The sequence below is a fragment of the Chelmon rostratus genome, chromosome 9 (assembly GCF_017976325.1).
Source record: "Chelmon rostratus isolate fCheRos1 chromosome 9, fCheRos1.pri, whole genome shotgun sequence".
Lineage (NCBI taxonomy): Eukaryota > Metazoa > Chordata > Actinopteri > Chaetodontiformes > Chaetodontidae > Chelmon > Chelmon rostratus.
Window position 1 is genome coordinate 11,620,753 of NC_055666.1, and position 15,742 is coordinate 11,636,494.

At 42.5% G+C, this 15,742-nt stretch overlaps 4 protein-coding genes across 5 annotated transcripts; 1 reads left to right on the forward strand and 3 right to left on the reverse strand.

Moving 5' to 3' along the window:
- Positions 1 to 1,969: 1,969 nt before the first annotated feature.
- nsdhl (NAD(P) dependent steroid dehydrogenase-like) lies at positions 1,970 to 4,504 on the reverse strand. Its single transcript, XM_041943628.1, has 7 exons — positions 4,349 to 4,504; positions 4,085 to 4,246; positions 3,624 to 3,770; positions 3,372 to 3,500; positions 3,082 to 3,224; positions 2,833 to 2,935; positions 1,970 to 2,644 (listed from the first exon to the last, which is right to left on the reverse strand). Exons 1-7 carry the CDS (start codon positions 4,367 to 4,369, stop codon positions 2,312 to 2,314), a joined length of 1,038 nt encoding a protein of 345 aa, XP_041799562.1. The 5' UTR covers positions 4,370 to 4,504; the 3' UTR covers positions 1,970 to 2,311.
- Positions 4,505 to 5,781: 1,277 nt separating this feature from the next.
- On the forward strand, positions 5,782 to 8,091 carry cetn2 (centrin, EF-hand protein, 2). Its single transcript, XM_041943629.1, has 5 exons — positions 5,782 to 6,030; positions 6,238 to 6,402; positions 6,504 to 6,632; positions 6,880 to 7,017; positions 7,168 to 8,091. The coding sequence occupies exons 1-5, from the start codon at positions 6,028 to 6,030 to the stop codon at positions 7,255 to 7,257; spliced, it is 525 nt and encodes a 174-aa protein (XP_041799563.1). The 5' UTR covers positions 5,782 to 6,027; the 3' UTR covers positions 7,258 to 8,091.
- A 373-nt stretch (positions 8,092 to 8,464) lies between these two features.
- On the reverse strand, positions 8,465 to 9,937 carry LOC121612101 (5-hydroxytryptamine receptor 6-like). Its single transcript, XM_041944851.1, has 3 exons — positions 9,722 to 9,937; positions 9,492 to 9,593; positions 8,465 to 9,010 (listed from the first exon to the last, which is right to left on the reverse strand). Exons 1-3 carry the CDS (start codon positions 9,935 to 9,937, stop codon positions 8,465 to 8,467), a joined length of 864 nt encoding a protein of 287 aa, XP_041800785.1.
- A 917-nt stretch (positions 9,938 to 10,854) lies between these two features.
- On the reverse strand, positions 10,855 to 15,273 carry gcna (germ cell nuclear acidic peptidase). Of its 2 annotated transcripts, none has more exons than XM_041944541.1 (13): positions 15,182 to 15,273; positions 14,731 to 14,829; positions 14,078 to 14,270; positions 13,918 to 13,990; positions 13,750 to 13,802; positions 13,566 to 13,632; positions 13,403 to 13,473; positions 12,901 to 13,302; positions 12,625 to 12,790; positions 12,224 to 12,368; positions 11,969 to 12,104; positions 11,607 to 11,811; positions 10,855 to 11,495 (listed from the first exon to the last, which is right to left on the reverse strand). In XM_041944541.1, exons 2-13 carry the CDS (start codon positions 14,818 to 14,820, stop codon positions 11,264 to 11,266), a joined length of 1,833 nt encoding a protein of 610 aa, XP_041800475.1. In that variant the 5' UTR covers positions 14,821 to 14,829; positions 15,182 to 15,273; the 3' UTR covers positions 10,855 to 11,263. The 2 variants fall into 2 exon arrangements, with proteins under 2 accessions (XP_041800475.1, XP_041800477.1); XM_041944543.1 differs by having other exon boundaries at positions 15,186 to 15,250.
- Positions 15,274 to 15,742: the final 469 nt, after the last annotated feature.

Sequence of the window (15,742 nt, forward strand, 5' to 3'; positions counted from 1 at the left end):
TGACAAACAGAAACAGTGGTCCACACATCAAGAGGAGTAATATCAAAGGCAATCTTGACATGAAAAAAGTGAATATATTGAATTCTCATTCTATATTTGAAATAAAAAGTTTGAGTACTTTCATGTGTTTTCATACAAATACAACTTTGAAGATCAAATTTGTCACATCATTAGAATCTGATAAAAGGGACTTAGTCTAACCTTTTGTGATACATATTCTAGGCAGAAAGGCAGATGAAAGTCCATTATTAACAGTGTTTGCTCAATGTGAGTGGCTGTGTCTATGTTTGTATGACAGATGAGCAAAATGACAAGTCTGTGCTCCAGTAATTGTCCAAGCAATTTCTTCAACAAGTTGCAAGAAAAGGCCCAGTCCCACTCTTTGAAAACACGAGCTGGAGATCAGCCGACCACTGTTTCGATACCAAAAAACAATCTCACACATGCTGTGCATACGTTCACAGAGCAGCATTCAAATCAGAAAAGGGTGTGAATAGATTTCGCAACATGTCAGAGAGAGCGGGTGGAAGAGGAAATTAGCAAGTCTGAGAGCCAAAGTTTCACTCTGGTGAGCACATTGGCAAGTGTAAACGCTCAGGTCTATTATCTGCCTGGATCCCGCTCTCTCTCTTTCCCCTAAACAAGAAACCAGTCGGACGGCCTTGCCCGGTGGCGTTGACTCTAGCAGTGAATCATTAGGGTGCTGCTGGCGGAGAATTAAAACGAGAATGCAAAGTATCTGAACTTAACTACCTCCTCCTTGTCACCGAGCCAAGACACGGAATGACAAAAATTCTTCACCTACAAAAGGAAAACCTCTGTAGCAGCTAATTAATATATTTAACATGAATACTGTGAAAATAAGGCACTGCAGTGTCTCAAATTTCAGCAGTTTTACAACTTTGTCATCATGAAAATGACACATACAAATAGAGGCACTGTAGCTTATGATGCATTTTCATTGCCCATCCCATTACTGTATTCCATGACAGTCCTTGAATGGTATTTAGCAGATTGCCCAACTCATAAAACACATGCCATCCTATTGATATTAAGAATCTAATAGCAGAGATACCCCTGCTTCGCAGTGAAGGTATAAAGTTTGTTTGGAACACGTGAAAAAATGTGTGTGAATTTTATATATGCAAATACATTATATGGCCAAAAATATGTAGACACCCAACATTAGTCCTATATGTGGTTGTTGAGCATCTCAGAGAATGGGAAGACTCTGTGACGTCTGTCTTAAAACAATGCTGACATGGCCTTATATAGACTGAAACAGTTCAACCTAAGCTAATATGAGATGTCAGCAGTCGGATTTAGTCATGTAATGAGGGTATCTTGTAAAGTTTCAGTGTTTTTTTATTGCTAAATTCACTCTTTTGTTTTTCCCGAACAGTGTTTCCTTGTTAAGCTATGATGGAGGGATAGTCGCACAAAGAGAACATTGTAGTAAAACACAATAAGTTTGGAAGATAACTTCTAAAGCCACATAAAAGCTTTGGCTGGACTTTGAAATGTATTTGCGCATGTAACAAAGACTGTGGATTGGTCCCATTTCTTGCTTTGGGGGAGCATTAGGACCTTTCAGAGTCAGTACAGACAGGAAGAACAATCACAGCAATCCAAAACAGATTCAGCGCACACATGGGTATGTCTAGTTTTAAGACAGACTTGGCCACTGATCTTCAGCAGAAAGGCCCACTACACAGTTGCCATTCTTCTTCATGGTGCCACAAGTAAGAAGCACACTGCTGTTTAAAGTATCACAGTATGCTGCGGCATTAAGACTTCTCTTAATCCGACCCAAGAGGCGCATCAAAAACCAAATAAAACCATCCCAGCACTAAACCACCCTGTCTATATACTTTTGGCCACATGATGTTACGGCAGTCATAATTCTAAGAGTCATTGTAATGCAAATGACATCAGGACAAACATCTTTAGAGGAATGTATTGAGGCATTTTGACATCAACAGCAGCATCTCAATGTTTGTACAGCACACAGGTGAGACACATGTAATGGAACAAGAACATTCGTACGTGTTTGCAGTTTACACAGTTGAAGATCAGTGTATTTCAGTCAGTCAGTCATAATCGGTGCTTTTAACATTTTTCTAAGTGCCTTATGTAAGAATGCAGCCTGCTGACCAAAGCCAGGGTCATCTGCTGCCATCTGCTGGTGGAAATTGTACATAAAAATTGAAAAGGCACAGAAATGCTAAGATCAACTGTCTGTTCCCTCATTTTGAATTGTCCATTCAGTGTGACCTGATGACCATAATGAGTCTCCACATCCATTCTATCATCAAGCCCCCTTTCTGAGGTGAGGGTAGCTCTGCACTGTACGCGCTATCCCCTCCTTCAGGCTGACTACCGGCTTGTAGCCCAGCTCCTGCTTGGCACGGTCACAGCTGTAGTAGTGATGGGTTCCAGCCAGGGCCACTCTCATTGGCGTAAAGGTGGGCTTAAAGGACACTAGAGGGCGCAGGATCAGGGCCAGGAGCCAGAGGAGCAGGGCCAGTCCGTACACAAGAGCGTAGGGGAGGTGGTAGCGGGGAGCAGCGTATCCAAGACCCACCAACACCTCAGACATGAAGTCCCAGAATCTAACTGGCTCATCATTGGTGATGTGGTACGGCTGAAAGTGAAGTGAACGACACAAGATTTAAGATGCATTAACTTGAAATTCAGTTAGCAAAGCATCCACGAATAAAAATTCTGACCCTGAGGAGGAAGGTGTGTGACTAACAACATGATTTCATGGGCAGACTATTAAAACAGCAACACCACAAGGTCGGCTCTACGTCTGATTTTATTCTCACTCACTTTCCCACATGCGGGGGAGTCTGGCCTCAGGCGCTCAGCAGCCAGGATGTGGCCATGAACTACATTCTCTACAAAGGTGAAATCCACCAGATTGGTTCCATCCCTGAAGAAGACAAAGAAAGAGAATCAGATGAATAAAATAAAGAACTTTTGCTGAAGCGAGAACCATTATTTATTCTCTTTCTATTAGCAGATTAAACTAGTTGGATCAGCATCAATGCAATGAATCATTAAACCCCTTCGACGTACCCAATGATGAACTTCATCTTGCCCCTGCGAGCTGTGTCCACTAGGATAGGAACCAGCTGTGGGTCCCGAGGGCCAAAGATGCCATGAGGCCGGATGGCAACTGTGAGGAAGCCCTTCTCCTTGTCACACGCCTCAAGGACCAACTAAAACACAAAGACAGTAGAAAAGATTCAAGTCCCCACGCTGAAAAACAGACGGCGCTGTGACCGTTTGTTCTCTCCTCTCTCGCAGGTGTGTCTGATTGTGAAGGACATGCGATACACAACATGCAAAAGATGCCACTGTCTTACCTTTTCCTGCTCAATCTTGGTTTCTGTGTAATAGTCGATGGGCTTCTTGGCGTATGGCAGATCCTCTCTCCCATTCTTGATGTCTGTCCCTTCAAACACCACGCTGGCACTGCTCGTCAGGACCAGTTTCTGGCAAAATCAATTAAACCACTTCAGTGTCATCTTTCATCCTCGCTCAGGAAATGGCGGGCATGAACACGAGAGGAAGCCCAGCCTGTCAACCCCCCGGCTGCCCCTCCTCCACCACCTCACCTGTACTCCAGCCTCGATGCAGGCCCGGATGACGGTGCGTGTGCCCTGAATGTTGACTCTCTCAAACAGCCCGCGGTCATCACTGGCAGGGGAAGGGGAGGCACAGTGGAAGACCAGGGACACGTCCTTCAGAGCTGGCAGCAGAGCCTGAGGCAGAATGTGAAGTCATGGTCCAGGCCACAGATATTATCTTCTAAAGTCTTTTGACATAAGTGTTTATTCGCAAACTGAAAGCCAACTACGAGTATTTCAGGCCTGTAAAACTTTAAAAATGACACTGCATTTGAACATTTTCCTAATAATCAATAATAAATAAACTTCATTACCTATATGTCACTGTCACTTATTCATTTTAAAACTGTTCCAGAAGTTTACCAGGTCAAGAATTAAGACCTGAATGTTTCAGGGAGTCAAGTCTCAAGTTCCCATTTCGGTGATTCCCGTGCGGCTGCCGGTCTCACCTGCTTGTCGCAGAGGTCTCCATGGTGGAAGGTGACACCGGGCAGCTCGTAGCTCTGACGGATGTCAAACACGGAGACGGAGTAGCCTCGGTCCAGCAACTTCTCCACCAGGTGTCTGCCCAGGAAACCGGCCCCCCCGACCACTGCACAACGTTTATTACTCTGCATAAGCCGAAGAAAGCGATTATCGATACAATTCAGCACACTGGCATAATGAAAAGTTTAGAGCAGATCTGCAAAGTTAAAAAAAACGGTCCAACTCACCGGTCGAACGCGCGTGGCCATGAGTGAAAAGCGACCAACAGGTGAGAGAAGCTGTCAGGACTTGGAGCGGACACTCTGGTGAAAATAATAAAATGTTCCGAATTCTAAAGACAAATATGACAACTTTTAGCACAAGCAGCACGCACTACTATACTATTTACCTGTAGTCGGCGCGTGCAATCCGGCCGCACACGAACCATGAATTATTTGAATCAGCTGAGCGAGAGGAGCTCTGTAATTGGTCGAACCAAAGCTCAGCACAAAGGTGACGTTCCCCAATAGCCAATGGTGTACAGAATACGTCAAAGAACGCCACAATTTCAACCAATCATAGAGCACAAAGGGATTGTATCCGCCTCCTTGCTCATAGACTACGCCCTCTGACATGAAACAGACCAATGCAGTGAGAAAACTGTGCATTATCATTTTGGTATTTTTCTGCTAAATAAAGGGAAAAAATACATAGAATAAAAATATAGACAGATTAAACATAGAACTGCATTTTATATATATATATATATATATATATATATATATATATATATATATATATATATATATATATATATATATATATATAATAGAGTTAAAGCATATATTTGGAACTATTGCATTAACGAGGAACGTGTAATAGAAGGGAAAAAATATTCTAAAGTGAAAAAAGATTATGGCATAAGGCAAGTAAAGGAAACGGCTAAAGAGAAAAAACTAGTATATATATATATATATATATATATATATATATATATATATATATATATATATATATATTTGAGAACATAATTGAGATGTGAGTAGCCGTACTACAATACTGTGGACCCCTCCAATAATGATCTGCTTTCTTCTGAGGTGACAGTTGCTCTCTGGTCCCACAGGCCATGTATGTTGGCAATATCTCAGGCATATAAGAGCTCTTATTATACAATGATCATCTCATTGTTTTATTATCACTACCTTTTTATTATCACCATTATCTATGCCCTATAATTCTCTCTCTCTCTATTATTTTCTTCTTTTCTGTTAGAGGAGGCTCTGATCTGAGGTCTGCTGACACTAGAGGGTGTATTGAGGCAGTTTCACACGAGCAAATGCTCTGGAAATTATAAAATGCAGTATATTAAATATGACATATTTTATATTTATATAAATACGACACAGAGACTTCCCCGCTCTGCATCTTCTGTTCCAGTGTTTTATGTCTGCGTGAGAAACCCAAAGAGCTGAGGTGGATTTTTTCATCGTGTCTTGCGCCCCGTGATCCTCAGCAACCAATCAGTTTTCTGCCCGACTGGAGCGTTTGATTTTCACCTCACCCGTGCCCGTCAATACCTATAAAAGCAAACGTCTCTTCCGCTGGCACAAAGGGTGAGCAAATCAAACGCTCCGGGCTCCATGACAGCGGCACTGAGCAGCAAAACCTGTGTGCGCTGGTAGCTAGTTAATGTTCATTTTCCGCACATCAGTGGCTGATCCTTCGAAGCAAATAGACGGTTCCGAGGAATAAGAAACGACACTCAGTGTCTTTAACCGGTTAATGCGAGCACCTGATGTGAAGTATAAACCGCTTCATCTCCTCCTCCTCCTCCTCCTCCTCCCTGAATGGCTTCGTAGCCCTGAGGAAAACATTGATTTCCTGATATATCCGCAGTTCTTTTTGTCAATCAGATACACAAGAAGTGATGGTGAGTATATATGTTTCATGATAACCTCCATCTATGTTAGTGTGCTGCATTTGAGCCACGTGTGATGGATATTTACCTTATTCTTTATTCTGTTGAACAGCTGTTTGGTTTTTATAGAAACCTCTCTGATTCTGATGCCATCATAGGCTTGATTACTCTTGTGTCTGCTACCATTGACTTTTTTCTCCCCTCCTGTGTCCCCACCAGGCGACCAGTGCCAAGAGACCATCTCTGCAGGGTCCTGTGCCACCTCCTCGCAAGAAGACCACCCCCAAACCAGAGCTGACCGAGGAGCAGAAGCAGGAGATCCGGGAGGCCTTTGAGCTGTTTGACACAGATGGGTCCGGATACATCGATGTCAAGGAGCTCAAGGTGAAAGTGCTAAAAGACTGAGTGCAATCAACATGTGTTAGCAGGGTTGGGGTGGCAGTTCTCTGCCTGTGCTTCACGCCACCTTTCTCACACTGTGCCAGGTTGCCATGAGAGCTCTGGGGTTTGAGCCGAAGAAAGAAGAGATCAAGAAGATGATCGGTGAAGTGGATAAGGATGGCACGGGAAAAATCTCCTTCGCCGACTTCCTCTCTGTCATGACACAGAAAATGGTAGTAATCTCCTGTATGTCAGGAAATACATCACACATGCATTAGCATTGCCTTTCATTAGGTTTTGTCCTACAGATTGCAGAATGCAGATTTTAATTCATTTATTGAATTCCACGACCTTATCAGCTGACTTTTACAGGTGCTGCTTTTCATTGGCCACATTTCACTGTCTGATGTGGTTTTTCTATTGTCTGACTACATAGAGAATGGCACTTTGTGGCGAAACTACTCTCCATCTTTATTTTAGGCTGAGAAGGACTCCAAGGAGGAAATCCTGAAAGCTTTCCGCCTGTTCGATGATGACGAGACGGGCAAGATCTCATTCAAAAATCTGAAGAGAGTAGCCAAAGAGCTGGGAGAGAACCTCACGGACGAAGAGCTGCAGGTAGAGCACATAACTATGTAATAAAACACCATTCAGATACACGAACGTGTCAGTGCCGACACAACGCTTGCTCACGAATGACGTCAAACTGGCTTGACTTGCCTCCTCCGTTCTTCTTTTCACTCCCTCTCGTGTTGTGTGTTTGTGAAGGAGATGATAGATGAAGCAGACAGGGATGGAGATGGAGAAGTGAACCAGCAGGAGTTCCTGCGCATCATGAAGAAAACCTGCCTGTACTGAAGGAGGTGGATGATGATGGTTGGTGATGTCGAGGGGACCAGCGGTGGTTTTACATGTAATGCTGCTCATGTATCTTATTCTGTGTCAAAAATTCTCAAAACCCTTCATATTGTGTTGTGCCATAGGTCACTAACTGTCACATACTACACTGAAAGGAAATGATTGAAGACTTGAGCACAAAGTCTGGTCAGATGCCAAATTATCCTCCTTTGATTTACATGATAATCTACATTACAGTCGCCAACAACAGTGAGAGGAATTGCTCTTTCTTGTTTGTAATGCTGCATACTTTTATGAAGAATACACCCATAATATTATTGATAGTACATATATTATTTGTTGTGGAGAAACTCTCAGTGCCTACGTCGATGCAGTGACAAACACAGTACATTCCAATGGTTTGACTAATAATGCGGTGTGTGCGTTAAGTTTCATTCATCTATAGATGGTTTGGTTTATCCTTATACCTCCAGTGTTTCATGTCCTGGCTCCTTGTATGCTGGTTCCCCAGAGAAATGTGCAGTGTGAGCAGCTGGTTCACCGCTGATGGCGGGGCGGTGCTGTCTCACCTCAGTGCTACCTGTGGATTTGTGCCTGTGCCTCTTTAAAGGGGTGATCATCACAATCAGGGAAGCTGCCCGACCTCTCCGACCTGCACGCCTTCCCGCTCTCTTTAAACTATGTCTGATAGTGTGTGTTTTTTTCTTGTAGCATTGAGTATTTATCCCCCTGCATTCTTGAATGTTTTGTATAATGCATAGTGACTTTGATGAGTATATATATATATATATGGCATATAAGTGTTTAAGGTACAAATTAAACATATTGAAGCAGGTTGTCCTGCCTTTTATTTGTCATTATCATACACATCCATGTGTCTAGTAGTCATCGGTGTTTGAACAGCGTGACTCTGCTTTTTATCTCAGATGTTTTTATGCACATCATTAATGCTTGATTTGATTCCACCGCTGTTAATAAAACACATATTGTTTGCAGTTGAAATGCAAACAGATTACAGGCAGGTGTTGCTGCCTTACCACAGCATATTGACGCAACCAACCTCACAAATTCAAACAATCAAGTACATTTTATGTGCGATGCACGTAATGTGGAAAGCCTGCTGAGCTAAATGGGAGGATACTCCTCTCATTCACGCAGCACAGGGGACAACTGTTAAGTTAAAGCACATGTTTGTCAGACTTAAAGACTAACTTTGGTCGTTGACTTTCTTCCTGTGTGCCGCCTGTTGTATTCTTTGCTGCAGCTCCCGTGAGCGGTAGCCATAGACCAGGGGGATGAGTGACACCCCCAGGTTGTAGGTTATGGTGGCTGCTATATCAAAAGCATCGCTGTGCAGGTAGCCAGGGATCAGGTAGCTGTCCATGATCACAGGAACAGAAAAGAGAACGGTCTGAGCTACCTGGAGGGTCAGGGTCACACAGGCTCTCTTGGTGCAGAGCAGTCCCGCACGCACCACGGCAGCAGTTCCAACGGTGCAATACAGCACCAGAGCCGACGTCCCAGACAGGCAGGGGGTCAGGATCAGAGGTCGACAGCGGGGAAGGGGGAAATCGACATCGACGGTGCTGAGGCTGATACACAGAGCCACACTGGTGAGCACGGCTGATAAGGTCCATATGGCTGCAACAGTTGCTCTTCTCCTTTGAGGACACATCAAGAAGTCATAGCGCAGGGGCCACTTGACAGCTACAAAGCAGTCCACGGCCAGAGCAGTGCTCAGGAAGAGGTCCACCTGTGCAAAGGAAGTGAAGACATCAAGTAGGTGCAACCCCTCGGTTTTAGGAGTGCAGCTTTCATAATAGGTGAGTCAAAGCAGGCAGACTGTCAGCAGAGAGGAGATCACAGTGCTTTTAAAGAAGCTTCCAGGTAAAACGAGCCTCGTCTGTTCTGCAACTTACTGTGCTGCTTATCCTTTCTCTCTCCTGAATAATTCACATGTATCATCCTGCACAGCAATTATGCATCAGATTTTCTGAAGTGTGTCACACTTCAGAACTCACGTGTCCAATTTACACTGAATGAGTTACTGGTTGCTGCAAAAGTTCCTCCTGTCCATACTGGCTCTGAAGAATTTCAGTTTCAATGTAAGAGATCACCCAATGGGTCCTATATTGTACTTAAGGGCATGTGAGAATTGTTTTCAGACAGACTTGAAAAAATGTGAACCTATCCTTAAAACCCAATTTTATGATTATAGCAAGTGTTTTACAAACCAATGAGCAGGTCTGGATAGCAGAACAGAAGATCAGACACTGGGCCACAGGTATGCCTTCCATGGATCTTAAGAGAACTGCTTTGACTGTCGAGAGGAGCTGCTGAAATGGCAATAATGATAATCATTTAGCTCAAAGGTCAAAGGGCATGTCATCATCACTATTTTGGCTATTAAGAAAAGGCATGTTTGAACGGTCTCATGAAAATCCAAAGTGTGGGCCTACGGTACCTGGAGGTTGTCACACAAGAGGAGGTGCGTGAGGAGCAGGAAGCGAGTGTGTCTGAGGAGGGACGGGGAGCGCGTGATGATCAGGAGTAAAGGGACACTGAGCACGGTGTTCAAGGGGCAGCTCACACACATGCTGACCATGTTAACCAGGTAGAAGGTGGTGGAGTTGATCTGTGTCTGGGCCTCTAGTGCTGTTGCATTGCAGTGGATATACATGACACAAAGCTCCCTCTGATCTGCCCAACGGACAGTCTTGTTTCCTAATCAGAAAAATACAAGTCATTAGCACCTGGGCAGCTTGATAAACAACCAAAGATCACGGTTACCTCATCTGAAAAGGGAAAAACAGATATAACATACTCACCTCATGTGTTTCAGAGTTGCCTTTCCCTCTTGAGCCCGGTGCAGCAGACACACGGTCAGAAGTCAGTTTCATTCTGATAGACGATTACGACTGAATCTCCCTGTTATGTGCCAGCATTAAAGGCTGTCCATTTACTCAGTGTCACCATGTCAACGTGTCAGACCTCAGGCCTAAAAACCTCACCCCTGTGGTCAGTGATGTGTCAACAGCTAGTGTTTGTTATCAGGACGGCATTCGCTTATTTATACAAAAGCTGGATACATCTGTATAGAACTGTATTCTACCTGTCAATATTTGCCTGACAGCAGATGTTCAGTGATAGAAAACGTAACACCATTCGCTCCCACCCACATGCACCTTATCTCTGTAAAAGATCTAGAAAGATGCCTCAAAACTGAACTAAGAAAAAGTAGTAATTTTGTAACTCAAAGCAAGACCTTGGCGTGGAAAGAAATAAAAATTAATGTCAACTATAACCCTGTAAAACCAAGGATCTGAAATGGGATTAAAATATCTAAAATTGTATGTAGTTTATGGTAAAAAAAAAAATTCCTGTGTTGATCACAAATAATAAAAGTAAAAAAACTAACTAACTACAACCAATACTAAAGGTCATCAATATGAGGTAAATTCTTCTGGAATCTTTTTTTTGTTATATAACTTTAAATTGCTCACATACAGATACAGATACGGCATGATAAAGTCAAATGTCCATTTAAACAGTCAGATATTTAAACTTTATTTTAAAAAAAATTCATAACCAGAAGATCAAACCAGTCAAATACATTTATATAAAAAAAGGATTTACCCGTATGTTTACCTTGGTGCTGTATAATGCCAATTCCTTAAGAAACTGATCTCCGGTATGTATTAGATAGCACGGATAACCACAGCGTGTTTGACAACACCTCATCTACACAACGCACTCACAGCATACAGTGAACACAAACACAGAAGGAACGTGAACTTGGTGTTGAGGCTCAGTTCTCACAGCGGATTCAGTCTATAATCACATACTAATAAAAAACAGAAATGACAAGAAAATCAAATGAAAAGATTCAATATTAACAATCACAGCTGCTCACTAACATAAGACTAGTTGACTGAGGTATTTCAGAAGTATTTCCTGTGGTTGTGCAGCCAAATCTGTGGCTGTGAGCACAGTGAGCCTCAGCATCTCAGCTCTGACTGAGTTTAGTCTTAGAGGCAAAGTCGGCACTAAGTTTACGCATCACTTCCGCATGGCTTTGTCCCGCTAGCTCCTGTCGTACAGTCCCATAATTCTCTTTGACAAAGTTGGCAAAAGGTGTGGGAGCGCGCGGCTTGGAGGGCGTCAGTAAGACCAGCTGTCCTGTGCAGAGGGCGCACACGAACCTCTGTGTGTCCAGTGACTTGGAATGACGCCCGATCCTGTGAAGAATCATGGACAAGATTAACACACCAGTCTGTAAATGCAAGGTGACTAATAAAGAATGATACAAGATTCATGGTTTTGACTCATCTGAAATCAGTCAGACGTACGTATTCTGGCAGCGGGTGCACTGGTACTGGAATTTATACTTGATCTCGTAACTGTGGCAGCGGGTGACCATGGGCAGCTCGGGATGCGCCACTGTGGCCTTGCGAGCATAGAGCCTCCAGAAGTTCCCGTGGCCGTCCTGTACACCATTAATCAGCCAGGTCGCAGCGTGACACATCTCATGAATCAGTGTGTCTCTGAGGCGGTCTAGGAGGGTGCAACAATGAGAAAGTGATAAAGACATTCAATTAAATATAAACATACAGTGACATTTTATGATGCATGACATCACATATTTACACTCAGGGGCTTTCAAGCAGACACAGTTCATTACTTTATTGTGTCTGGCTTACTAAAGCGTTACCTGCAGAATCACAGACTTTCTCTGACAGCTGAATGCGGGCATAACGGCTCCCTCCACCTCGCTCCCGCCCCGTGATGCAGTACCCGGCCGTTTTACGCATTTTCTTGTTCCAAGTGACTGACATATCGACAGGGAGCTAGAAGTCACGTTAAACAAGGAAATAAAACAAGCAAAACGCTAGGTGTTAACAAAGCAATTAAACAATGTGACATATTTCTAAAAACTACATGGATGAGAAAAAAAACTGTTGTTCACCTTACTGTCAAACACACTGGTGTTGTACAGCTGATAGAGTCTGCTGGTGAGTTCTTCCTTGTTCTGCTTAAACTTCTGGCCATAGCTGGTGCCAGGGTTTGATAAGGACTGCAAGAAGCATCCTGGGGTCTTACATAATGCTACCCTGGAAGGGAGAAAACAAGGTGAACTAAAGACTAAAAGTATATAAAAGACGAACTTAGTTAGCGAGGAACCAATGCTGCTTAAAGGCATATATACTATGCAATAAATTCTTATATGTAAATCTTATTATTATTGATTTTATACATTTATTGTATCTTGTATTATTGTATATTGTAGGTGCTATGCAAATAAAGTTTGATTAATTACAATTTTGGAAATATTCAAGACTGTACATAAAAACTGGTGGACAGCTGTACCTGCTTGTGGGGCCATGTCTGGGCTCTGTCTGACTGACTACGGGCTTTGAGATGGTGGATTTTCCTGGTGTCTTCATATGAAGAGGCGTTTCTCCTAAAGATTTAGTGGCAGGTGTTGTCAGTCCTTTTACTGGAGGAACTGACACAGGAGGATCCTTTTTGCTTTCTAAATTGAAGAACAAAAAAACAAAAATACAACAGATATCAGCCTTACAGCTAGAAGGAAAACTACAGGTAGAGACTGTTGGAATATGACAATCCAAATAAAACAGTTACCATGGGTGTTTCTGGGTGAGAATGAAGGACCAATCAGCTTGTTTTTCTTTTTCAGTCTCTCCAGCAGGGATGTGAACTCCTCCTCAGAGCTTTCTGACTCATCTAGCTTAGAAGGTGCTGAAAGAGTGCGTTTGGGAGACGCCAGTGATGTTGGAGTTTTGTGGGGAGGAAGAGAAAAAGGAGAGGAGAAAGGTAGCGATGTTGCACTCTCCTCTTTATCACACAACCGAGCATTATTGACGTCAGCCTTTGGCGGAGGCTTTGAGTGACGAGTCCTCCACGTGCTCTTGATGACAATATCATCCTCATCGTCGCTGTCACTAACAAAGACTGGGGAATCACACTGAGACAGTGGTCTCCTCAGTGGACGCTGGGCTGCTGGAGTATAGCTCTTGGTAGGCACTACAAAACAGTGGACACAAATCATCAACGTTATACAAACAGTTGTGTGTTCTTTGAAATATAGAAAAACATTAGTAGTGATAGGATCATTCAAAGTTACCTTTAAAGGTTGACTTTGTCTCAACAAAGTCATCATCTAACGAGTAGTCATCCACTATGAAGTTTTTGAGGCTTTGGAGTAAACGGAGGTAAAACAGACGTTTTCAAAACTTTTCCAGACAGTGACAATGCACTAAGGAGGAAATAATATATCAAAAACTCACCTATCTTCACTCCCACTCTCTGATATTTTCTTAGGCTTGGAATTAGTGGTTTTCACTCGTTGCAGAACTTCAATGTGTAAAATGAGGATATGTAGGAGAAAAACGTTGTTGTATGTTAGAATTTGATTTATGGTGAGTGGTTACAGATACAGACAACTGTACCCAGCAGAAAACGGCTACTTACATGTCTCAAAGCTGCCATCGTCATCGTCCGAGCTCACCACAAGAACATTTGAACTAAACAAGAAGTGAAACCATGACCAAAACTTTGATGAGACAAGCGAGAGGTAAAACTGCAGAAAGACAACGCATTTGTGCATCAAAAGATATTGAGTAAACTCTGTTTCCATACCCGCCTGTCTTCTCAGCAGTACATGGTTTCTGTGAGGTAGGTTTAGTTTTCAGTGGAGTCCTTCCCACAAGAACTAAGAAATACAAAGGAACAATTGAGTGCATTTGCAAGCTGAGTCATACAGTCTGACAAAATATAACATTCACACAGTTTAACTCACACTGGTCAAAGTCATCATCACTAGACTCGATCAAAGGCTTGTTTCTGTAATCGCTGCCCTTGGAGTACTGGTTCTCCTTCTCTGGGTCCTCTTCACTGTCAGAGAGGGCAAGCTGGAGGGGTGAGGCTGCTGTGTGCACAGATCGATGACCACTTGTGGCAGCATGAGAAGTCTTGCCAATTGATCTTAGCAGCTAGCAACAATAAAGACAGATTGCCATTATAAAGTATGTAAACATCCCCAACATTGAAGAGGGCTGCAACTAACAACTATGTTCGCCACTGATTTATTGATCATTTTTCCAATAAAATGTAAAAAAAAAACAAACAAAAAAAACAACTGTTACTACAATTGTTTGCCTGATTCGACCAGATCCAAATATATTCAGTTTGCTACAATGTTTGACATAGAAAAGCACCCAATTTTCACATTAAAGAAGCTGGAACCAGCAAACGATTAAAAACAATATTGGAACTGATTGTTGCAGCTTCATATTTACACATACGCTTATGAGCTGGTCTTTTTTCCAGTTACCCAAAGACACTCGTCTTTATTGGTAACATTACTTGAGTAGTTATAAAAATCTAAGAAAAAATAATTGTCTGTGGTAGTAACGTGGTACTGATTGCAGGTTAATGAAGGATGCAACAAACCTTTTTTTCTGCTGAGTCCAGTCCTCCCTTCTCAGCCCATCCCATCCTTTGAGCAACTCTTTCAAATAGTTTGCTGGTATCATCATTCATTGTTCACTGCTGTGTGAAAAGGCAATATGACCGTCATTTAACATTTAAAGTCCAGCGCGAACGTAAAACTTGTGATTTATAAAACAATAAACTGCCAATAAAACCACAAAGTAAAGACAGCTGATGGTTAAAATAAATGATTTTCAACTAACGTATTGTTTTTTTCTGTTAATGCAAAAACTCTATTAACAAGAGGCTCTAAGGCAACTGCTTACTGTAGCGAGAAACGTTGGCGTTACCGTTAGCGATAGCTTACTAGCCAAATGTTTGAACTTTCTGAAACTGAAAGCGTTTTCTGTTAGTACGCATTATATGGACTTCGCGCAGAATGACTTAAAACATATTTCACTTGAGACATTACCGACCACGCTTCTGTTGTTGTAAACAAGAGACAGAGGTGCAGATGGAACTTAGCGAAGGCAAATTCAAATCTTGTACTCCATTGCACCGGAAGTTGTCACAAAACAGTTGACCAATCGGAATGGGCGCCATAGGAAGATGGCGATGACGCGTTACGTCCCGTCCACGCTCACTACCGGGCACCCTAAGGATTCACAACGGATACAACGCATTTACGTACGTTTATTCAAGTATTGTCCCGTTCAAGTTTGAGGTACTTGCATGGAGTATTTTGAATGCTGCACTACACCTCTTTTACAGGTAAATTTTAAAAACTCTCAAAATGATATATTGTTTACGGAATTACCTAGTAGTGTTATAGTTGAAATAAGCTCAACAAGCAACATTAGAATGGACTTAGTCTGGCAACTCTTCTTGCAATGTGATATTACATTTTAGCAAAACATATGAATGCATACTCCGTGAGTGGTATTTTCCATTTCACCAAGAAATTAAGAGTCACCAGATGTATCAAAGGAGAGCAACGTAACTCAATAAACATTTTAATTCAAGTTCTCCATTC